Below are 22,262 nucleotides of genomic sequence, written 5' to 3'. Positions count from 1 at the left end.
TCTACCTAAATCTCCCAACTGCACCAACTAGTGCCTACTACATAAAAGATGCTCAATAAGTATCTTGAAGTTGAAACAAATTCTAATACTAGCCCTGTGATTCCAGATAAATCACTCTGTGTCCATTCAAGTTTCCCTGATTTTAAAATAGGATAGTATCTACTAGGTATAAAATAAATAAGATACAAGGATGTAATATACAGCAACAAGGAAGAGATAATATTTTATAACTTTATATGGAGTATAATCTATAAAAATATCAAATTGCTCTGTTGTTCATCTGAAATTAATGTAATATTGTAAGTCAACTATACTTCAAATAAGATTTTTTTTAATAAATAAAATAAAATAGGGATAATACCCATGGCTTTGACTATTTTCATATTATTAATCTTATATATGAAAGCACTTACTAGAATATGACGATGTTATTAGCAAGGAGATTAGACTACTGAGAGGGGTTGTACATTGACAGACTACACAAGACTAGATAGGAAAGTGAGGCTAGATACACAAATGGCTTTGGATGATAAACCAAAACTGAGATTAAATCTGGTAGGAAATCACTACATGCTCTCAATGACATTTTTGTTTTTGTTTTTAATAACAGCTTTATTGAGATATAACTCACATACCATTAAAACTCACTCTTTTAAAGTGTACCGTTCAGTGACTTTTAGTATAATCATAGAACTGTGCAACCAGCAACACCATATAACCGTGGAACATTTTCTCTCAATGACATTTTAGCCACATGATATTTGCAGGTAAGGAGGTGAAGACAGGTACACTAGCAACACCCTACACAGCTCTCTATGGAATACAGTTCTGGTGAGTATATATCTAGGAAGGAAACTTCTGGTTTACAAAGTATGAATATGTTAAACCTCAGCAGAAAAGGCCAGTTTTCCAAATGATTGTAGCAACTGACATGCTCACCATATATGAGAACTCTGATAGTTTCACAACCTTGCCTTCATTTGGTATTGTGAGTCTTTTTAATTTTAGCCATTCTGGTAGGAATGTAGTGGCATTTCATTGTGGTTTTAATGAAAACTTCTTGATTACTAATAAGGTTGTCCATCTTTTCATATGTTTATTGACCATTTGGATATTCTCTTTTGTGAACTGCCTATTCAAGTCTCTTGCCTATTTTTCTACAGCGTTATATACATTTTTTTCTTATTGATTTATAGTTCTCTTTCTCTCTCGACACACACAAACACACACAGATATACACACATATTATTATGAATATGAAGTCCTTTATTGGGTATGAGTTACAATTGCTTTCTTCCATCCTGTGGTTTGTCTTTTAACTTTCTAAAAGGTGTCTTTTGATGAACAGAGTGCTTAACTTCAATGTAGCTCAATATGTCAGTAGTTTCCTCCCCCACATTAAATGCTTTTTGACCTGAATTCTACCTTATCTGTTATCAAGTTTGCAACTCCTACTTTCATTTTATTTGCATTTACCTGGTATAATTTTGTCTGTTTTAACCTTTCATCATATTTTTCATTTTATAGTTGTAAATAGCACATACACATGTAAGGTCTTAACTGCTCATTGCTAGATTTTAAAATATATATATATTTTAGTATTCTGGAAGCTCTGTATCTTTGTTTTAATAATTACTTTTAGATAATATCCTTAATTTCCTCTTTAGATTATATTTAAGATAACATCCTTGCTATGAACAGTCACGAAACTATTAGCATTTTCTTCCCCCTTTTCTTATTCTTCTCCAGCATCTTAATAAAGCGTTATCTTGCTATTTCAGCTAATAACTATGAGCAATCATCTAGCTTATACTACTTTCAAGATACTCTTTTCTCCCATTTTCGGTAGTTGCACTATATTTATATTGCAGAGCATACAATATGTAATGTTTAAATATTTTCTCATCCTTAACACTGATAGTCTTAGTTCCACCATTAAATAAATTCTATGCTGACCACTTGACCTTTTACCAGAGCTGCTCCTATGAATTCAACTCATTCTCTAGCCTTGTAGATTTCTCAGAAAGCTCTCATAACAGTACTCCCTGATTTCTGGCATGTTCATAACTATTTATTTGTGGTCTTTACATCTGAAGTCAGTTTGGCTGGATATAAAATCTTTGGCTCATATTTTCTTTCCTTGAGTATTTTAAATATGTTGCTCCTTTGGCTTCTGGTATGAAACGCTGCTATTCACATGTCCAAAATCCAATCTTTTCTTTCTCTTATAAGTGACTTGATCTTGTGTCTGCTTTATTTTTAGTCCCATGTTTTACTAAAATATAGCATGGTGTTAATCATTCTAGGCCCACGTGTACTCTTCTCAATATGCAGATTCAATGCTGTTACAGTTTTTAAGAGTGAATTGGTTGGTAATTTGTTTTTTATTGAGGCAAAATTTATATAACATTAAATTAACCATTTCAAGTGAACAATTCAGTGGCATTTATTATAATCACAATGTTGTGCAGTCACCATCTGTATCTAGTTCCAAAACATTTTCATGACGCCCAAAGAAAGCCTCGTACCTGTTAAGCAGTCACTCCCCACTCTCTCTGTCCCCAGCTTCTGGAAACCACCAATCCACATTTTGTCTCTATGGATTTAACTATTCCAGATATTTCTTATAAATGGAAGCATTCAATATGTGACCTTTTGTGTCTGGCTTCTTTCACTCGGCATGTTTTCAAGGTTTATCCATATTATAGCATGTATCAGTACTTCTTCATTCCTTTTTAGAGCTGAATAATATATTCAACTATAAAAATTCAGCTATAATATATTCAGCTATATAGTTCACTGTATGTATATACCACAACTTGTTTATCCATTCGTCAGTTGATGGACATTGGGCTATTTCCATCTTTTGGCAATTATGTTCAGTGCTGCTATGAACATATATACATTTGTTTGTGTACGTGTGTTCAATTCTTTTGGGTATATACCTAGGAGTGGAATTGCTGAGTCATATGATAATTCGATGTTTAACTTTTTAAGGAACCATCAAACTGTTTTCCACAGTGGCTGAACCATTTTACATTCCTACCAGCAATAAATGAGGGTTTGTTGATAGAAGTTTTAAATATTTGTTTTGTTTCATGCTTCTTCAGGGACTCCAATTATACTAACATTAATTATTCTTTCCCTATCTTTTATATTTGCAATTTACTCTCAAATCCTTTCTGTTTTCCCCTTATATATCCTTTTTCTCTTGCTGTACTTACTGCATTGCCTATTTTTTACGCTTCTTCCAAATTAGGCTCCATTCTGAAATGATTTTTTTCCTATTTTTTTCCCAAAGTTCTGCAAGTATTCTTTTAATTTTTATTTATTTATTACTTTATTTCTGAGTTTTCCTATCTCCAAATTATTCTGTTTTATTCATAGATGAATAACATTATTAATTTCCTTTATTTTATAATACAGTTTACAGTTTCCAACTGCTTTGCAGCCTTATTTTTCTGATATGCCTTCATTGTCTGTTGTCACATTAGTCTATTAATTTTTACCTTTTTTGATTGCAGTACATTTATATGGTGTTTAAATAAAATCCTTTTCTGTTACTCATGTTTAAATGAAATGGGTTTTCATGTAGTACATGTTAGGTAGGAGGAGACTTCCATGGAGGGGTTTGAGGTGAGCATAGGTAGCTTTCCTAGCTTCAGGCTAACGGGCTCCCACCCCTGGCCTTAAACTGAACTATTTACAACAATGGCCTGTCTGTAGCCAGAACTACTGTTTTGCAATCAACCTCCTATGTATGTATTCCTCCCCTATCTTGAATACAAACTCTCCTCACTTCAAACCTCATGTTTCTGCCCTGCTGAATTTGGATTCTATTTCTAGCAGTGTTTCTTTAGAATTGGACTTTCTCAAAAGCAGTTTTTGTTAGAAATTTCTGAGATTCTGAAAGTCCACCCCCAGTACTTTCTATTCTTCCTGCTGCTGCTTAGTATGTCCCCATGGCCGTTTTGAATTCCCCTGCAACCTGGAGGCAGTTTTGCCAGTTGTTCTTAGATCATTTGCTCAAGTTTCCCATCCAAAGTGATGTCTTCTCCTTTGGGGCTCTGTTAGTGATTTCTGTGCCTGGGTCCCCTTGCTATTTATTTCTTCTGCCCCACAGGTGCTCATCCACATGCAATCTGTGTTGGTCCTGCTACCCTGACCAACCCATGTTCTGGGGCTTGTGAGGATATGCCCTCCTCATCTAGTTTTGCTGATGAGGCTATCACTGGGTTTTGTGGGGTGTTTTTGTTATTCTAGTTTTTCTGTTTTTACAAAAGATTTTTTTTAAATTTAAAACTATCAATCCACTGTGATCCTTCTCAGACCAGAAATCCTCAGCTCATGTTTTCATTGCAATAGAAAAGCTGTGATATTCTAGTATAGTGCTGCCTAACAGAAATTCAATACGAACCACATATGTAACTAAAAATTTTCTAGTAGCCACATTTATTTATTATTTTATTTTGCTTTATTTTTTTGGCTGTGCCGTGCAGCATGCAGGATCTTTGTTTCCCCACCAGGGACTGAACCCGTGCCCCCTGCAATGGAAGCATGGAGTCTTAACCACTGGACCTCCAGGGAAGTCCCCTAGAAGCCACGTTTTAAAAAGTAAAATTAGGGACCTCCCTCGTGGTCCAGTGGTTAAGACTCCGCGCTCCCAATGCAGGGGACCTGGGTTTGATCCCTGGTCAGGGAACTAGGTCCTGCATGCCACAACTGAAGATCCCGCACACCACAAAAAGATCCCGCGTGCTGCAACTAAGACTTGGCACAGCCAAATAAATAAATAAATATTTTTTTTAAAGTGAAATTAAACAGGTGAAATCAATTTTTATAATATATTCTACTTAACCCAACACATCCAAAATATCATTCAAGCATATAATAATATAAAACAATGATTAAAATATTACATTCCTTTTTTGATACTCAGTCTTCAAACCCATTATGTATATTACACATACAGCACATCTCAATTTGGACCAGCCATATTTCAAACACACAATAGTCACATCAGGCTAGTAGCTGATGTATTGGGCTGGCCCTTTATTATGAATCTGAAGCAGTAACAAATTTCATTAAGATTTAAATGCTAAAATAAATACTAATACTAGCACTTGACTCTGTTCTTTAATAAACATATGCAAGAGATTAAATAAAGTAGAACTTCACTTCTATTGCCTTCCAGAAAAGAATGTTAGTTTAACAGTTTTTACACATCTTTCACAAATACTCCTAACCAAAAACCTTAGAAAAGAAAAACAAAAAAACAAAAAACTTCTGTGTATGATAAAAATGTATTATAGACATGCATCAATTTTACAAATTGCCCACCAAAAAAAAAATTATAAAAATTTTAAATCACCTATTACTAGAGTGTTCAGTATTCTCTGAAGACTGCACCTTTAAAGTACAAATGAGCCATGTCTAGACAGTCCTTCTTAGTCAAAAAAACACCTATTGAGTTTTATAATCTTTGAAATAAAATAATAACAAAAGGAAAATACATATTTGAATAATACGCACTTTTTGAGCAATATGACGCTTATGCTGAAGTAAACCTACCCAGAAATAGTTTAAGATAAGCCATTTAATCTATAACAACCCTTATCATTTTTTTCATTACATTGACTTTCATTCTGTATCTGTCTTACTGTTTCTTTCCAGTGTTGTCTAATATATTCCTCTATTCCTTATATTTCCTATAACCTAGAAGTAGATCTAAAGGTTTAACTAGATTTACAGTCAGCCCTCCATATCTATGCAATCTGCATCCACAGATTCAACAAACTGTGGATCAAAAATATTCAGAAGAAAAAACTCCAGAAAGTTCCAAAAGGCAAAACTTAATTTGCCTCATTCTGGCAACTATTTACATAGCATTTACATTGTATTAGGTATTATAAGTTATCTAGAGATGATTTAAAATATGCGGGAAGATTTGTGTTGCTTATATGCAAACACTATGCCATTTTATAAAGGGGACTTTAGCATCCATGGATTTTGGCATCTGCAGGGGTATGGGTGGGGAGGCCTAGAACCAATCCCCTGCAAATACTGAGGAACTATGGTACTTAAATGTCTGTGGCAAGAAATACACTGTGTGTTTCAAGAGGTATATATTGTCTGGTTGTCCCACTATGATTTATGTTTCAAACCAAAAATCTCATGATTTATTAATAACTGAGTAAAACTGGCATTAAGAAAGATGCTAAAGAGGCACAAGTGGTATTCATGAATTAATTTGGCAGACTAATATTCAAATCAGAAGTGACTGTATTCTAAAAAGGCAAGGAAAAACAGGGTAGTATGGAGGTTTTTTGAAAGTGGCCTGCTAGAAACATGGACTCTTCATTAAGTGAAATAATTTCTCAAGAGGTTGCTCAAATTTTAAAAAATTAAGTAAAAATTCTTTACAAAGCAAGGATGCAGGTATCAAAATTCAAAGCTCAATTTATTTTGGAACAAAACAAGTGTTTCAAGTTTACTCTAAACTTCATAATATTTAAATAACTCTTTTCTTGTCTATGATATAAGCATTTTAGCTGCTAAGAAAAGTTAGTTAATGGTAAATTTTATGTGAAGATTAGAAATTTCCATATTTTATTCAATGGCTAACCTCCTAATATGACAGAACTTTATAATCAAAGAGATCTTAGAGAACATAAAAACTATGATTATGACGATTACTATTTAGATAATAAAACCAAGGCCCATCAAAGCTGCTTTTATTTCTAGGGCTACCCAAATGGTCAGTAGCAAAACAGCACTTTGAACCCAATTCTTACTCTCAGGGCAAGGTAGTAAAAGTATTATCAAGCAGTTAGCCATTAGGAAAAATGTGTTTCTACAGCTACAATACCTATGTTTGACTTACTAACAATATTCACAGCTACCATAAAGCAAGCATTTACCTACTTATATGGCAAGCATTCACGTACCATGTGCCATCTGTTAATTCTTATCATCATACTCTCTTTTTTTTTAATAGCTAAGGAAACTGGAAATCAGGGTTTAAGCAATTTGCCCAAGATCACACAGCTAGTAAATAACAGACTAAAAACTAGCTTGACCATAAAAAAAGGCTGAGCATCTTTCACCTCACTGTCTTACCTTGGCAACACTATAAGGAGCAAAGAGTGAAAATTAATAGCTGATTTCAACCTTCAACTCTTAAATTTTCAAATGATATCCAAAAAAATCTTTTAAAAAGCAAAATCAAAACCAGTTAGTCAACCAGTTAACCCAATCTCTTCACTTTCCTACATTTGATCTTGGATTCATTTACAGAAAAAATAAAACAAAATAAAATAAAACAAAGCTGACCATCAGGATATTCTTTCCCTAGAACTCATCAAGGACAAAATGACCTCACTCTAGGAGGATCTCTGAGCCTTAAGACCATGGCCTTCATTTAAAGGCCATTAAACAACCAATGGTGAGATTTTCTAAGGTAGTGATTCTCAAAATGTGGTCCCTGGGGACCTCCCTGGTGGTCCAGTGGGTAAGACTCTGTGCTCCCAATGCAGGGGGCCCCAGTTCGATCCCTGGTCAGGGAACTAGATCCCACGTGCATGCTGCAACTAAGAGTCCGTATGCCACAAATGAGTCCACATGCTGCAACTAAGAAGTCTGCGTGCCACAACTAAGAAGTCTGCATGCCGCAACTAAGAGTCTGCATGCCGCAACTAAGACCCGGCACAGCCTAAGTAAATAAATATTTTTTTAAAAAATTAATTTATAAAAAAAATGTGGTCCCTGGATCTCCACTATCAGCTGGAATGGAGTGGGGAGATATATGAAACTTCAGGGCACATTCTGCAACAAAGGAATGAAGTATTCCCAGGAATGAAAAAGACAGAGAGGCAGTGTATTTAAACAAATTTTGAGGATTATCATTACCATTTATTGGTAAATGCAGTCATTACTATTCTATTTCTTCTCTCAAACTCTTTTCCATCAGGATAATTCCTTTCTAATATAATTCTTAACTTCTGGATTCCACTCTGTGGCACCAAAATCAAAGTAATTTTTTATTCAGAGTCTCCTATTATTCTACTCTGTCTAGACCTTAATCCTCTGTCCATATAATCTTGTAAAAATACACAACAGGACTTCCCTGGTGGTGCAGTGGTTAAGAGTCCACCTGCCAATGCAGGGAACACGGGTTCGAGCCCTGGTTTGGGAAGGTCCCACATGCCACAGAGCAGCTAAGCCCGTGCGCCACAATTACTGAGCCCCGCGCCACAACTATGGAATTTATGTTTTAAAAACGGTAGCTGGACTTCCCTGCTGGCACAGCGGTTAAGAATCCGCCTGCCAATGCAGGGGACACGGGTTTGAGCCCTGGTCCAGGAAGATCCCACATGCCGCGAAGCAACTAAGCCCGTGCGCCACAACTACTGAGCCTGCGCTCTAGAGCCCATGAGCCACAACTACTGAGCCCACGTGCTGCAACTACTGAAGCCGTGCTCTGCAACAAGAAGCCACAGCAATGAGAAGACCGCGCGCCACAACAAAAAGTAGCCCCCATTCACAGAAACTAGAGAAAAGCCCACGTACAGCAATGAAGACCCAACACAGCCAAAAAAAAGGGCAGCTGTGTGTAACATGGGAGACAATGTGACTGAACTAGAGTTGGGGGATTTGAAATGGAGACAAGTAGGTAAGTCTATGATGTATTTTTAAAAGTTAAAGTACTTTAAACCTCAAAATGAAGTTCCAAACAAGATAAAATGTTTTCTGTTTTCATTTTAATGTTAAAGAATTCAGCTGCTCTATAATCAAACTCGAGGTGGGATGAGGAGAATCAACCTACCAAATATACTAGAAATGTCAAAAGTACACTAAATCCATACTCAATACTCTAATGTAATGATGTTTAAAGTTATTTTTAGTCAGTTTCAAATTTTTCTTAAAATGGAATACCATGAAATATTAACTAACAAATCATATCTTTGCGATTGATTCAGTCTTTCACTAATATGGTGGGCCCTATGTTAGACACAATGGATAGTAGAGTCAACAAGACAGACACCGTCCCAGCTCTCATGAAACTTGTATTACAGAATGATTACTGATAAACTTTGAGGACTCATGGCAGAATGAGGCAACTAAAGTTGTTTCAAATAATTTATTCATTCAAATAAACATTTATTGAATATACACAGTGTGCCAGGATCTGGAGACAAAATTATGAATAAGACATGGATTCTGCCCTTGAGGATTTTACTGTCTAGTAGAAAGAGATAAAAAATACATTTCCAATTATGATGTAAAGTGTTGTAAACACTAGTGTACAGGCATGTGTGATGTACCAATTCAAAAAGAAACAAAGGGAGTCAGAAAGGAGAAGTTTACCTGAATGCTGAACGGAGATCAGCTAATACATGGAGTAGGGAAAGGGAAAAGGTCTGAGATGTGAAAACCCCTAGCAAGTGAGACAAGAATGTAAGTGGGTCAAAAAGGTTGGTGTTTAATGTGTTGGTTCCAAATTTCCAAAAATTGGCCCCTTTTTAAAAGGGGCCAAACACCAATTCTGTAATCCACATATAAATCAACTTGATATCATAGAGAAAAAAACTACTAACCAATTCTTAGAAACCAAAATGGGTTCACAAACATAATGCTACCACCAAAAATCAGCTTTCACAAGCATTTGATAGTTCAGATTATTTCACCTATGACAAAGTCTTGGCCTTCTAAGAGCTTACCTTCTAGAGGTAGAGAAATGTGGCAACCACAAGTTATAGTACAATGTATAATAACAAATCTTGTAACAGCCCAAGCAAGTTCAAGGTGTTAAGACAGCCTCTGCCTATAGAGTTGGGTGAGCAAAGCCTTCACAGAGATGGTGATGTAAGTGGTGTGCTGAAAGATGAGTGGGTGTTTGACAATGTAGACAAAGGGGACAGAGAAGGTATTATACACAAAAGCCTGTGCCAAAGTAGAGATGCCATGAAAGAGCAGGCCTATTTAGAGAAATGCAAATAAACCAGTTTTATTTGAGGCAAAAGCAGCTAAGAAGGGGCGACAAGAGATGAGGACAGACAGACTGGACACAGATCAACATGCTACAGAGTTTGAATTTTAGCCAGTAAGTAATAGGGAGGTATACAAAGAAGAGTGACGTAGTCAGACTTGCCTTTTGATATGAACCATTAACATGAATCACTTTAGAATGATTTTGGCAATGAGAGGATGATTTGGAGGGGGTAATAAGCAATTAGGAAACTATGTTAGGAATATGCAAAAAAGGGATAAGGACCTTAACGATGCACAACCTCCTAAACTCAACCCATTATCTTTCCTGCCAGACCCACTCCTTCTCCTGGATTCCTTACTTCAGTGAATAGTATAAGTCTCCTAGGGTTGTCATAACAAACTACCACAAACTTGGTGGCTTAAAAAGAACAAAAATTTACTCTCTCACAGTTCAGGATGCAGGGGCCCCAAATCAAGGCACTGGCAGGGTTGGTGCCTTTTGGAGACCCTGAAAGAGCACTGTCCCATGCCTGTCTCCTAATACTGTGGTTGCCAGCAATCCTTGGCATTTCTTGGCTTGTAGACATGTCACTCGAATCTCTTATTCCATCCTCACATAGCCTTCTTCTCTGTGTCCCTGTGTATCCTCGGAGGATACTCTCACTGGATTTAGGACCCACTGTAATCTGCTATGACCTCATCTCCATCCTTATATTAATTACATTTGTAAACACCCTATTTCCAAGTAAGGTCACATTCTGAGGTTCTGTGTAGACATGAATTTGGGCGGGGGAGCACCATTCAAGCCACTGTAGGTATCAACCAATATATTTCCCAAACAGAAATGTGGTATCATCCTTAACCATTCCTCTTCCTTTGCATCTAGATAATTATCAAATACTATTTCTACTCCTTTAAAGATTATCTCCTTTTCTTCATCCCCAATACCATTTTCATTTCAATAACACTCTTGTCTATATAGCAAACTCCTTGCTACAGCACTGGTTGAACTCAATTATTACTCTCATTACTGTGCCTGTATTGCCAGAGAAAGTCATATGACAGGGCAGACTGGTTGTACCGTGAATTTATGATAACTCCAAATTAGTCCTCAGCATTGTCTGGCAGTCCTTCTATTTCTCTGGCCAACTTGTTCTCCCACTCTTCCATTACTATTTCAAATCTTTTTCACTCTCCTCGAGCTCTTACTTTCACCCACTTTCAGCAGTTGTCCCAGGCTCCTATTTTACAGAGAATACAGAAGCCATCACACAAAACACTCCCGCTTCTGTGCTTATCATCTCTCCTTTCCCTTTAATAGCTGTCCTTTCAATATAAAGCCATTCTCTCTACATGTATTTTGGATTTCATCTTCACTCAGAAATCTTACTAATTATCCTCTCTTTCTCTAGAATATTCAGATTTTCCCTCAACTAGATGCTTCTCATTGGCTTATAAACATGTTTAAGTTTATTTTTCCATTTAAAAAAAAAAAAGAAAACAATACCCCCCTTGAACTCCCCCTCCCCCTCCCGGCTATCCAGCCACACTCAACTTTTTCTGCTTGCTTTTTTTCTCTCCACCTCCTCCTTCCCCAACCAGACATAAATGTGTTTTTGGAGAGCTTGGTTTCTCTAGTTCTGTAGTCTTGGGCCCCTTACTTAATTCCTGTAAAATGGGAATAACAATACTAAACCTACCCCAGGACTATTTTGAGAATTGGGTGAATCGATATATATAAAAGACCTAGCACAGAGCCTGGCCCATAGTAATTGATCAACAGTTAGCAATATAGTTATTGCTAGCAATATATAATATCCAGCCAACTGGCACCTTGGAGTCATCCTGAATTCCCTCATCCCTCTGTTCCAACCCATCCCTAGATTTTATTTTTACTTCCCAAATCTCTCTTGTTCTGAACACTTTCCTCCACCTCTGCTATCCTACTCCCATCATCTCACATGGATCAGAATTAAGAGCCCCCTAAATGGTTTTCTGCATTTATTCTTGTTACTTCCCCAAACTCTCTCCTTATCATAGCCAGAGTAAATTATTCTAATCTCCTATCTGAGGTTACCACCTAATTTAAAACATTTCCCATTGTTATGATAAAGCCCTCAAATCTACTACATGGTCTGGAAAATCATGTAGATATTGTCCTTACCTACCTGTTCAAACTTATTTTGCATCTCACTACTTTTGCCCTATGCTCTTATAACACATATCAACTCTCAGTTCTTCAAATGCATTAGCACTCGCCCATCACAGGTGCTTTCTACGTCCTGTTCTCTCTACCAGAATGTTGAACGATACTCCTATTTCTCTTGGCCTAATTAATTCCTACTCATCCTGTATGTCTTAACTCAATAGTCACTTCCTCAAAGAAGCCTTTCTTGATCCCCCAGAATAGGTTCTCATTACTCTATGTACCTCAAAGTTGGAATTTCACATTTACATGATAATTATTTCAACAAATTCCAATAAAATCCAAGTTCCATAACAGTGATGCTTATGTCCGTTTTTGCTCTCCATTGTATCCCAAGTGTCCAACACAGCATATGGTGCATAATTAGCACTCAATAAATATATACTGGAGCAATATTAAACTTCAAGTTCAATGCTGCAAAACAGCCTCATCGCTTGTTTAAAAACAGAACAGCTTTCCTATACTAGCCTAGAATGCTGCCCAGTTCATCCAAGTATGGAACATGGCACTAGAAACTAAATATGAATAGCCTTGGTATAAGTAAGTAAGTAGAAGGGCAAAGGGAAATCAATGTAGTAATTATTGAAAAGAGCAAGGATGGGGAATTCCCTGGCGGTTCAGTGGTTAGGATTAGGAGCTCTTACTGCCAGGGGCCCAGGTTCGGTCGATCCCTGGTCGGGGAACTAATATCCCACAAACCGAGTGGCCAAGAAAAAAAAAAAAGAAGAGCAAGGATGGACAGGTGAGAATGGGGGCAGATTATGGGGGGGGGGAATACTATTTTTGAAACCTACCATTTTATGGCACTGAAACTGTTCAATGAGCGGTTAACAGCCAATGTTAAACAAATTGCAATAAAACTGATACACTAAAAAAAAAAAACACCAAAAACAGAATAGCTTTAAAGCAGTAAAAGGGTAGTATATCATTAGGTCATTTTCAATGTGGCTCTAGATGGCTGTGAACAGTAAATCACTTTAAAAAAAGATACTTATTCAGCAATTGCTGAGGGAAAGGAGGACATGACAGAAGATATATTGTTTTGCTGTTATTTTAAAGAAGGGGTGAACAGGCAGAAAACCGTACTTCAAGGCAGAGAGGTGAGTTTTTCTAAAGCACTGGTTCTCATCCTTTGTTCTACTCCAACACACCTACTACTGCTACTATTACTATTACTACTACTACTATCCCAGTCAGTACCTGCGACTCCAGCACAGCTATCACCAAGGGGCTCACCACAGCAGGGATTCTCAAGCAGGTGGGAAGTATAAAAGAGATGTGAGTAATTTGAAATGCACTACCTCAAAATATTCTGAATTCTCTGCCCTCCCCTTCCCCTTATAGATATCCCTCTCCCCAAATATAATTTATGGAAAAAAGCAGTCACATAGATGTCACTTATATTTAATTTTTTAATGTAACCTCTTTTTTTGTAGCAAAATTGTTTTCCTAACTACTATATTAATATTAAATTAACTACCTAAAGACAATGACTGAACAGAAGAAGGGCAATCTGGAAGGATACTCAAGACCAATTTAAATATATCATAAGTTACTCATACTGGAGGTACCTCTCTTGATTATAAAAATATTTTATTATGGTAATATGGTTTAAGGTATTAATCTCTAAAACCACCGAACTTTGGTGCACATCTGCTATATCAAACTGTAAGTGACCTCAAATATTATGTCTTAATGTCCATATCCTTAAAACAATAGAACTAATTCAATTCACTTGCTAAGAAATAAAACAGGGCAAGAAAGTATGGAAATCTTTTCTAAAATTTCAAGATCTCAAAAGATTGCTAACAGTACACAGGGCAACCTCTGAAATTCTGCAGATGATACAATGGCAGATCTACTTCGAAAAGCACTACTGACAATGAACCTCTCTCCTCAGCAATACACAACAGAGTCCATGAAAACTGTAGAAACTGCTAAATATAGAAAGAATAACCCCACAGACAGAGAAGTCAACTGTAACTGAAAAAACATACAAACAATCCCCATTTCCTAAGATCTCTAAATCAAAGGCTTCAAGCATGTTGAAAAATCATGCTCACATTGTGATAGGCTAGCATTTCTTATTTTGAGAAATAATGCCACCTTCTAAGCCAGGACATAGAATCAGAATACGTAATTACATCCAAATAGCACTTTAAAGTTTCCTTAAGTCATTTAAAAAATGAATTAGATATTGTTTCACTTTTTAAAATCTGTTTATCTCAGTAAATACTCTCAGTTGTAGAGTAGCAAAAGCTACTTTTGCTGTTATTTAAAGCTGAAGTACTATTTCTAAAGACCATCAAATGCAATTTCACTACATGAATAAATAACCATCTTCTAGAAACTACCACTGAAGCAAGAATTCAAGAGACATTTTCATATACCTAGATTAAGTGATTAGCTTCATATCAACACTTCCAACCTTTTCAGAAGGGATGAAAGAAATTAACAGTCCTTTCCGTGAACAAGAGTCACAAAATCTCCCATATGCAATTCTATGCTAATCAAAGCTAAATTATACCACCTTTTTCACGACTGACAGGAAAGAGAAAGAATGCTAACCACTAAGCAAGGAGAGGATGCATTTCTGATATTCATACTGATTTGGATCCAGTGGGCATTCTCAATCACCACAACTGATAGTAACGATTTCTCACAAAATCTAATGTTCAAAGAGCTGTGCACATCATTTATTATCCTATTTTTACCTACTTTAAAATGAAAGACCCATTCTCTTATTTAAATTATCTAGTTAGAAAATGATCTTTATGTAATAATGGTAATCTATCATGATTTCTAAATATTGTAAAAACTTAATTTTCTGCAAAAATGGTAGGTTTGGGGGGTTTTTTTGGAAGCACCACCACTGCACTCACACCCACAACCAAGATTAGAGACTAAAGCAAATGATCATCCTTCACACACTCTCAAAAATAAACCCAGACTTTGGGAAAGATAGTAAAGTACAGACAAAACCTCAATGTTAGAAGTCAGCTGAATAATTGTAGCGCGCTCTGGAGGGATGTGCCTGTAACTTAAGGACCAACGAACTGTAAACTGAAACAGACATTGATACCGTCTTGCTTACCCCACTAACTTTTCTTAAGAGCTTTGATCAAATTCCCCTAAATAGTTCGTGCAGGCAAGGAACAGTACGTCTGTGTGCAACAACAGAAACTGATCTGAAATAGTTAAAAATAATCAGGACTGTGTCTGTCTGGTGATATACAAACCTAGTTTATCAATGTGAAAGTAGATCTAAAAACTCAAATGTTAAAAGGTGAGCTAAAGTATTCTTATGACAGAATCTCTGCGCCTCAGTTAAGTCTGAGATCTGTTAACGTTAACAGGCACAAGTAGGCTGGAGTAATTAGTTCCTGCTTCCTCCTCATAGAGATACAAGGAAGGTGGACGACAGGATCCCGGGAGACCCACACGTCAATCCACACACCTTTTTCTGCTCTAACCTCACCTCACTCCTTTCCTGCGCGCGCGCGCACTCCCCCGTCACGTAGGAAGCCCAGGTGCCCCGGTTGGCAGTTTTCTAGGGTCGTTTCACGGGTGCGTTAAATGAGGTCTGATGACTGGAGTTGAATGCCACCCCCTCCAGCGCCCACAGCTCACCTCTAGCTTGTGGTTGATTTGGGACACAGTCTGGGCTTTGTGGCAAAGCTGCGCAAAGCAGGAGCTCAGGCTGGTCATCTTCTGTCTCCCCTCATAAGTGATGTCCGCCTGGTCCGGATCGATCTCGCCCAGGAGCAGATCCACATCCACGAAGGCCTTGTCGAACTCCTTCTCCAGCACCTCCAGCCACCGGAACATGGATACCCCGCCGGGGGAGACCCCCACGGCGCATGAGGCGCCCCCTGGGCCCCCGCCGGCTCCTGCCGGGCATGGGCCGCCCGCCGACATGGCGCCGTCTAGGGCCTCCCCTGACTGCTGCTGACCTCGCAGTCCACCCGCGAGAGGAACTGCTGGGACTCCGGGAACCCCCGCGCACGCACGCTCCGTCGGTCCCCTCTCTTAACCCTCGCGCGGCTAACGCCGGCTACGCAGCCCCGGAAGGGCAGGAGCGGCGAAGCTGAGGCGGCGGCGGTGGCGGCACACGGAAGACGCCGGCCGTCCCACCTCTCGGCCCGCCCTCGCCGCGCATGCGTATCGAAGGCCTCGGAGGACGCAGCCGGGAGGGATGAAATGGGCGGGGCTGGGATGCGACCTTGGCCTATGAAAAGCCTGTGCTTGGGACCGCCTGTCAGCGGCCATATTGACATCTGGCAAACTCCTGCTTGAATCCCCGGGAAACCGAGGCGCGTGGTGTTGGCTTACAAGTTGGAAAGGCCGGAGGAAGAGAAGGGTGTCCACGTCGCAGAGAGAAACAGCTTCCACCCGTTTGACTTCATAGTGGGCGGGAGCCGTTCTAGAGTCGTCTGGGAAAGTTGCCGCGGTGACGTCCCGGGGCAGGGAAGGAAGAGTGAGGAAGGGACATTTGAGCCTGCGCAGTGGCCACGTTTTATCTTTTCCAGTCCAGTTCTTGTTTAGGGTGAGGTGCGTGGGGTGTGTGGGCACACTCGTTCTTCTTGGTAAACCAGGCCTTAAATTCCAGGTGGAACCTGCCTAGAACTGCAAGTTGAAGGGCAGCGGCTCACCAAGTTTTGCTGAATTAATACGAGGCCTTTTCTCTTGTGATTAAAAGTCAGGCAGCCTTGGGTTCAAGTTTTAAACTCTATCACCTATTAGCTGTGCCATCTTAGTTGTATTCTTTAATGTCGAAGCCTCAGTTTCCAAAATTTACTTCACTCAGTAGTAAGGTAAAATGCTTAGCTCCAGTGCTTGGCACTTGGTATGCCTTATTATTCACACCACAGGTCATACATTTCCAAAGCAACTACCTAAAAAGGTGTACTTATTTTAAAAACTGGTGTAGTGTTCCTACACGTGACAATTAGGTAAAACAAAATTATGAGGATTCATATATTCATAATTATATTGAATGCAGAACCCTGTTGAGGCATCGGGGGCACAAAAATGAATGAGGCATGACCCTCATGTTAGCAGAACTCATAGGCTACTGAGTCTAACCCTTATAGCTGCAACTTTAATTTGAATACTCACTCTCAACCCCCTTCCACTTCAAGGGTAGCCCAGTCTTGAAAACAGAAGGAGAAACCAGTCTGATAGAGTAGAAACTGTCTCTCCTAGGAGACTTGCCTAAGGGAATATTTTACTGGCAGATGACAGGCTCTTCCAGTTAATCTCCACCAAAGCCTGCACTGTGGGCCGCTCACTAATGCTATGCCAATGAGGAATAAGAAATCATAGCTTTAGTTTGCTCTCTGGGTCAGGGCAGAATGTTTAGCATAAAGTCCTTTGGCTTCAACAAACTTAGCTAAGCAAAACTACTCAGAGATCCTTGCCTTGAGCTTAAGTAGGCACATTCACACAGGTTTTACCCAGAAATAATATAAAACTAAGATTTTCATCTTTCCCCTGCTCCCTTCCAAATTAACTTTTTTTTTATCCGCAGTATTTGCAAGAACATCATTACTACAGCTACCAAGTTCCCAGCCACTTTCTCTATTCATAATATAGTTAGCAATCCCATTTTCAGGAATTTAAAGTCCAAAAATAATTTAAAGTTGGGGTTGAGGGGCCCACGTACATATGGAATCACAGTGATAGCTTTCAGTTATTGAATACATACTATGTGCTAAACATTGTGCTATCTGCTTTACTTCTTTGACTCTCACAAAATCCTGTCAGTTAGCTGTGGTCAGGTTTTTATAGATGAGTCACAGAGAATTTAAGTATCTTGATAAGCTTGGTATACAGCTAAAGATCCACTGAGGTGAGATTTCAATCTAGGTGTCTTTTTCTCCCAAGTCTTAGCTGTTAATCACGGGGTATAGAAGGATGAGGAAATCCATTTCTTCATGTTTAAGTTACCGGTGTAATAAATTGGCAAATCAGTCTAAAAGTTTTTTTCAAAAAAATATTTTTTTCCCAGTTATAAGTCATATACAAATCTATTAATATATAAGAACTATTATCCAAAAAATTAACTGTAATACTCATTTTCTATTACCACTTTCTTTTGTTTATATGAACTACATTTGAAAATAAATTTCATTTCTTTAAAAAAATATATCATTCAACTTCCTGCTCTATTGTGTGGGTACAACTGAAATGCATTTTAAGTGTTCATATGTATCCAATGCTCTGATCCTTGGTGAATACCCCCATTTTCAGGATTGAAGAGCCTGACTCCCATTTCTGTGTACAATTTTTTTTTTTTTCTGTGTACAATTTTTACAACTCCCAAGTCACACCCTGTATCTCAGAACACTTTCATCTCATATTGTCCCTTCTCATTACCATGTGATGTAGCAACTTCCGCATCCCTGTGTGCTTGCTGCTTGGTGCTATGTGACTATTTCGAATGCTCATGAGGAACCCTCTAGGTACACATTATCTTTTGCCCACCTTGACTGGGGTTCTGCATTTTTGCAAGTCACAGCCTAACATGGAAGTGAAAGGCAGGGTTTGATGTTCTAGTGCTGCCATCTGTTGTCAGTGTGCTCTATCTACACTTATTGCCTTGTTTTGGTCTACTTTGGAATTTGGAATAGTATGTAATCTCAATACTTGTGGGACTTATTTTCCTAGGGATAATAAAATCTTGATACTTCTGTTTGCAATTGCATTGGCAGAAACCTCCAAAAACTGTTTCATGAATTATGTTTGTGTGATTAAAAATTTCTTGTATAACTTAAATGTGACAGTCTTGTTTTAAGAATTTAAGAGTTTTATCATAAGGTATTACTAAGAATACAGTGGGGGACTGAGGAAACTGGGGAAAAAAGGAAGATGCTAAAGATTTCTTTGGTGGGTAGTGGTAATTAGCTGTGAGGTTAGTGTAGAGTTCAAACATTTATTAGCACATCGTTAATTGCAAAGGCACTGTAGTGAATGGGCATAGAAGTCTCCCTCTCCTTGGACTGGAGAGGGAGATTATCACTTATTGAATGCTACTGTGTGCCAGGCCCTGCACTAAGCTTCACATGTTTCATTTACTCTCCGGTAATCCTACAAGGAAAAGGAAAAGGTATTAAGTATTATACCATTGGTCGCTAGAAACAATTGTATAATGAATAAAGAGGGCCAGGGAAAACCCGCTACCATTTTATTTGAGCAATGTGGGGAAAGTCTTGGAATATCATAGTCATATGTATTATTTATATTTATTCATATTTGCTAACAATCTGAAATTCTGTGATACACATGCTGAAGAAGTTTGAGCATTCCAAGGTGATTTACTAGCTTCATTCTCCTGATTATTTCTCTTGCATACACATATGGAACAACTGTTTGCCCTCTTGTTCTTAAAACTTGAAAATTTTGGTGCAGTGATGTAGGATTAGCTAAGAAACCTCTTCCAAGAGGCCTTCCTTTTTTTTTTTTTTAATTTTTTTTTAGACTTATTTATTGATTGATTGATTGCTATGTTGGGTCTTCGTTTCTGTGCTAGGGCTTTCTCTAGTTGCGGCAAGCGGGGGCCACTCTTCATTGCGGTATGCGGGCCTCTCACTACCGTGGCCTCTCTTGTTGCGGAGCACAGGCTCCAGACGCGCAGGCTCAGTAGTTGTGGCTCACGGGCCCAGTTGCTCCGCGGCATGTGGGATCCTCCCAGACCAGGGCTCGAACCCATGTCCCCTGCATTGGCAGGCAGACTCTCAACCACTGCGCCACCAGGGAAGCCCCAAGAGGGCTTCCTTTATTCTCATTTGGAACTATGGACTCCATCCCTGTTCAGTTTCCTGCAAATACCTGCTATAGTATTTATCATACATATTTTGGAGCCCCTTGGACTGTGAGCTCCTTGGCAATAATAATGGTTATCTTGCTTATCTTTGAATCCCGGGTCCTAACACAGGATCTTGAATATAGTAGGAATGCTGAAAATATTTCTGTGGTAAGTTTAAAAATTAAGACATTACAACAGTCTACCTAGGAAATTCTAAAGAATTAGAATTTGCTGCCAGAGATCATAGCTAAACATGTTTTTTTATATTGGCTCAAGAGTTAGGAATATCTATAAAATATATGTTAAATATCTATAAAATACATATTCCTTTAAAATCCAAGGAATATTTTTCCCAACCTAAAGAGAAAGGTTCATTTAACAGTGATGGTTGATTTAACTAATAAATCCAGTATAATTTAGGCATCAAAAATTATTTTACCTATTCCATAGTTAAAATTTATAAGGTACTACATTTGGTATGGTGTACCCAAACATAAAAACAAAACACAGCAAAAAACAATTTGAAAAAGTCCTATTACTTATTGTTAAAATTGTCATACTACCCAAAGCTATCTACAGATTTAATGCAATCCCTATCAAATTTCCCATGACATATTTCACAGAACTAGAATAAATAATCCTAAAATTTATATGGAACCATAAAAGACCCAGAATTGCCAAAGCAATCTTGAGGAAAAAGAACACAGCAGTAGGCATAACCCTCCCAGACTTCAGACAATACTACAAAGCTATAATAATCAAAACAGCATGGTATTGACACAAAAACAGACATATGGATCAATGGAATAGAACAGAGAGCCCAGAAATAAACCCACGTGTCTATGGTCGATTAATTTTTAACAAAGGAGGCAAGAATATACAATGTGGAAAAGACAATCTCTTCAGCAAGTGGTGTTGGGAAGTTGGACAGCCGCATGTAAATCAATGAAGTTAGAACACACCCTCACACCATACACAAAAATAAACTCAAAATGGCTTAAAGACTTAAATATAAGACATGACCCCATAAAACTCCTGGAAGAGAACATAGGCAAAACATTCTCTGACATAAATTTTGGCAATGTTTTCTTAGATCAGTCTCCCAAGGCAATATAAATAAAAGCAAAAGTAAACAAATGGGATCAAATCAAATTTACAAGCTTTTGCACAGCAAAGGAAACCATAAATAAAATGAAAAGACAACCTACAGACTAGGAGAAAATATCCGCAAATGATGTGACTGACAACGGATTAATCTCCAACATATACAAACAGCTCATACAATTCAATAAAAAAAAACAACCCAATCGAAAAATGGGCAGAAGATCCACATGAAAAGATGCTCATCATCGCTAATTATTACAGAAATGCAAATCAAAACTACAATGAGGTACCACCTCACACCAGTCAGGATGGCCATAATTAAAAAGTCTACAAATAATAAATGATGGAGAGGGTGTGGAGAAAAGGGAACCCTCTTACACTGTTGGTGGGAATGTAAATTGGTGCAGTCACTATGGAAAACAGTATGGACAGTATGGAGATTCCTCAAAAAACTAAAAATAGAGTTGCCATATGATCCAGCAGTCCCATTCCTGGGCATATATCCAGACAAAGCTATAATTTGAAAAGATACTTGCACCCCTATGTTCATAGCAGCACTATTTACAATAGCCAAGACACGGAAACAACCTAAATGTCCATCGACAGATAAATGGATAAAGAAGATGTGGTATATATATACAATGGAATACTACTTAGCCATAAAAAAGAATGAAATCATGCCATTTTACAGCAACATGGGTGGATCTAGAGATTATCATACTAAGTCAGACAGAGAAAGACAAATATCATATAATATCACTTATATGTGGAATCTAAAAAAAGTGATCCAAATGAACATATCTACGAAACAGAAACAGACTCACAGACATAGAGAACAGACCTGTGGTTGACAAGGGGGAAGGGGGGTGGGGGAGGGAAGAATTGGGAGTTTGGGATTAGCAGATGCAAACTATCAGGTATAGGATGGATAAACAACAAGGTCCTACTGTATAGCATAGGGAACTATATTCAATATCCTGTGATAAACCATAATGGAAAAGGATCTGAAAAGTAATATATATATAGGTATAACTGAATCACTTTGCTGTACAGCAGAAATTAACACAACATTGTAAATAAACTATACTTAAATAAAAAAATTTTTAAATCCCTATTACTATATTTTTATTCCCTAACACTCTCAGACTGCCTATA

The 22,262-nt window shown here is 38.0% G+C and overlaps 1 protein-coding gene across 2 annotated transcripts in view; it reads right to left on the bottom strand.

The window, feature by feature from the left end:
• The window catches only part of GOPC (golgi associated PDZ and coiled-coil motif containing), a 35,466-nt gene extending 19,208 nt beyond the window's left edge, over nucleotides 1-16,258 (bottom strand). For both annotated transcript variants that reach the window (XM_059941341.1, XM_059941342.1), the window contains exon 1: nucleotides 15,827-16,258. In XM_059941341.1, the coding sequence (XP_059797324.1) occupies nucleotides 15,827-16,114 (288 nt within the window). In that variant the 5' untranslated portion in view covers nucleotides 16,115-16,258. The remainder of the gene's footprint in view (nucleotides 1-15,826) is intronic.
• Between the last annotated feature and the right edge of the window lie 6,004 nt (nucleotides 16,259-22,262).

Source organism: Balaenoptera ricei, chromosome 12 (assembly GCF_028023285.1).
Source record: "Balaenoptera ricei isolate mBalRic1 chromosome 12, mBalRic1.hap2, whole genome shotgun sequence".
NCBI lineage: Eukaryota > Metazoa > Chordata > Mammalia > Artiodactyla > Balaenopteridae > Balaenoptera > Balaenoptera ricei.
Note: the sequence above shows the minus strand (reverse complement) of the source record. Positions and strands in the feature narration are given on the sequence as shown.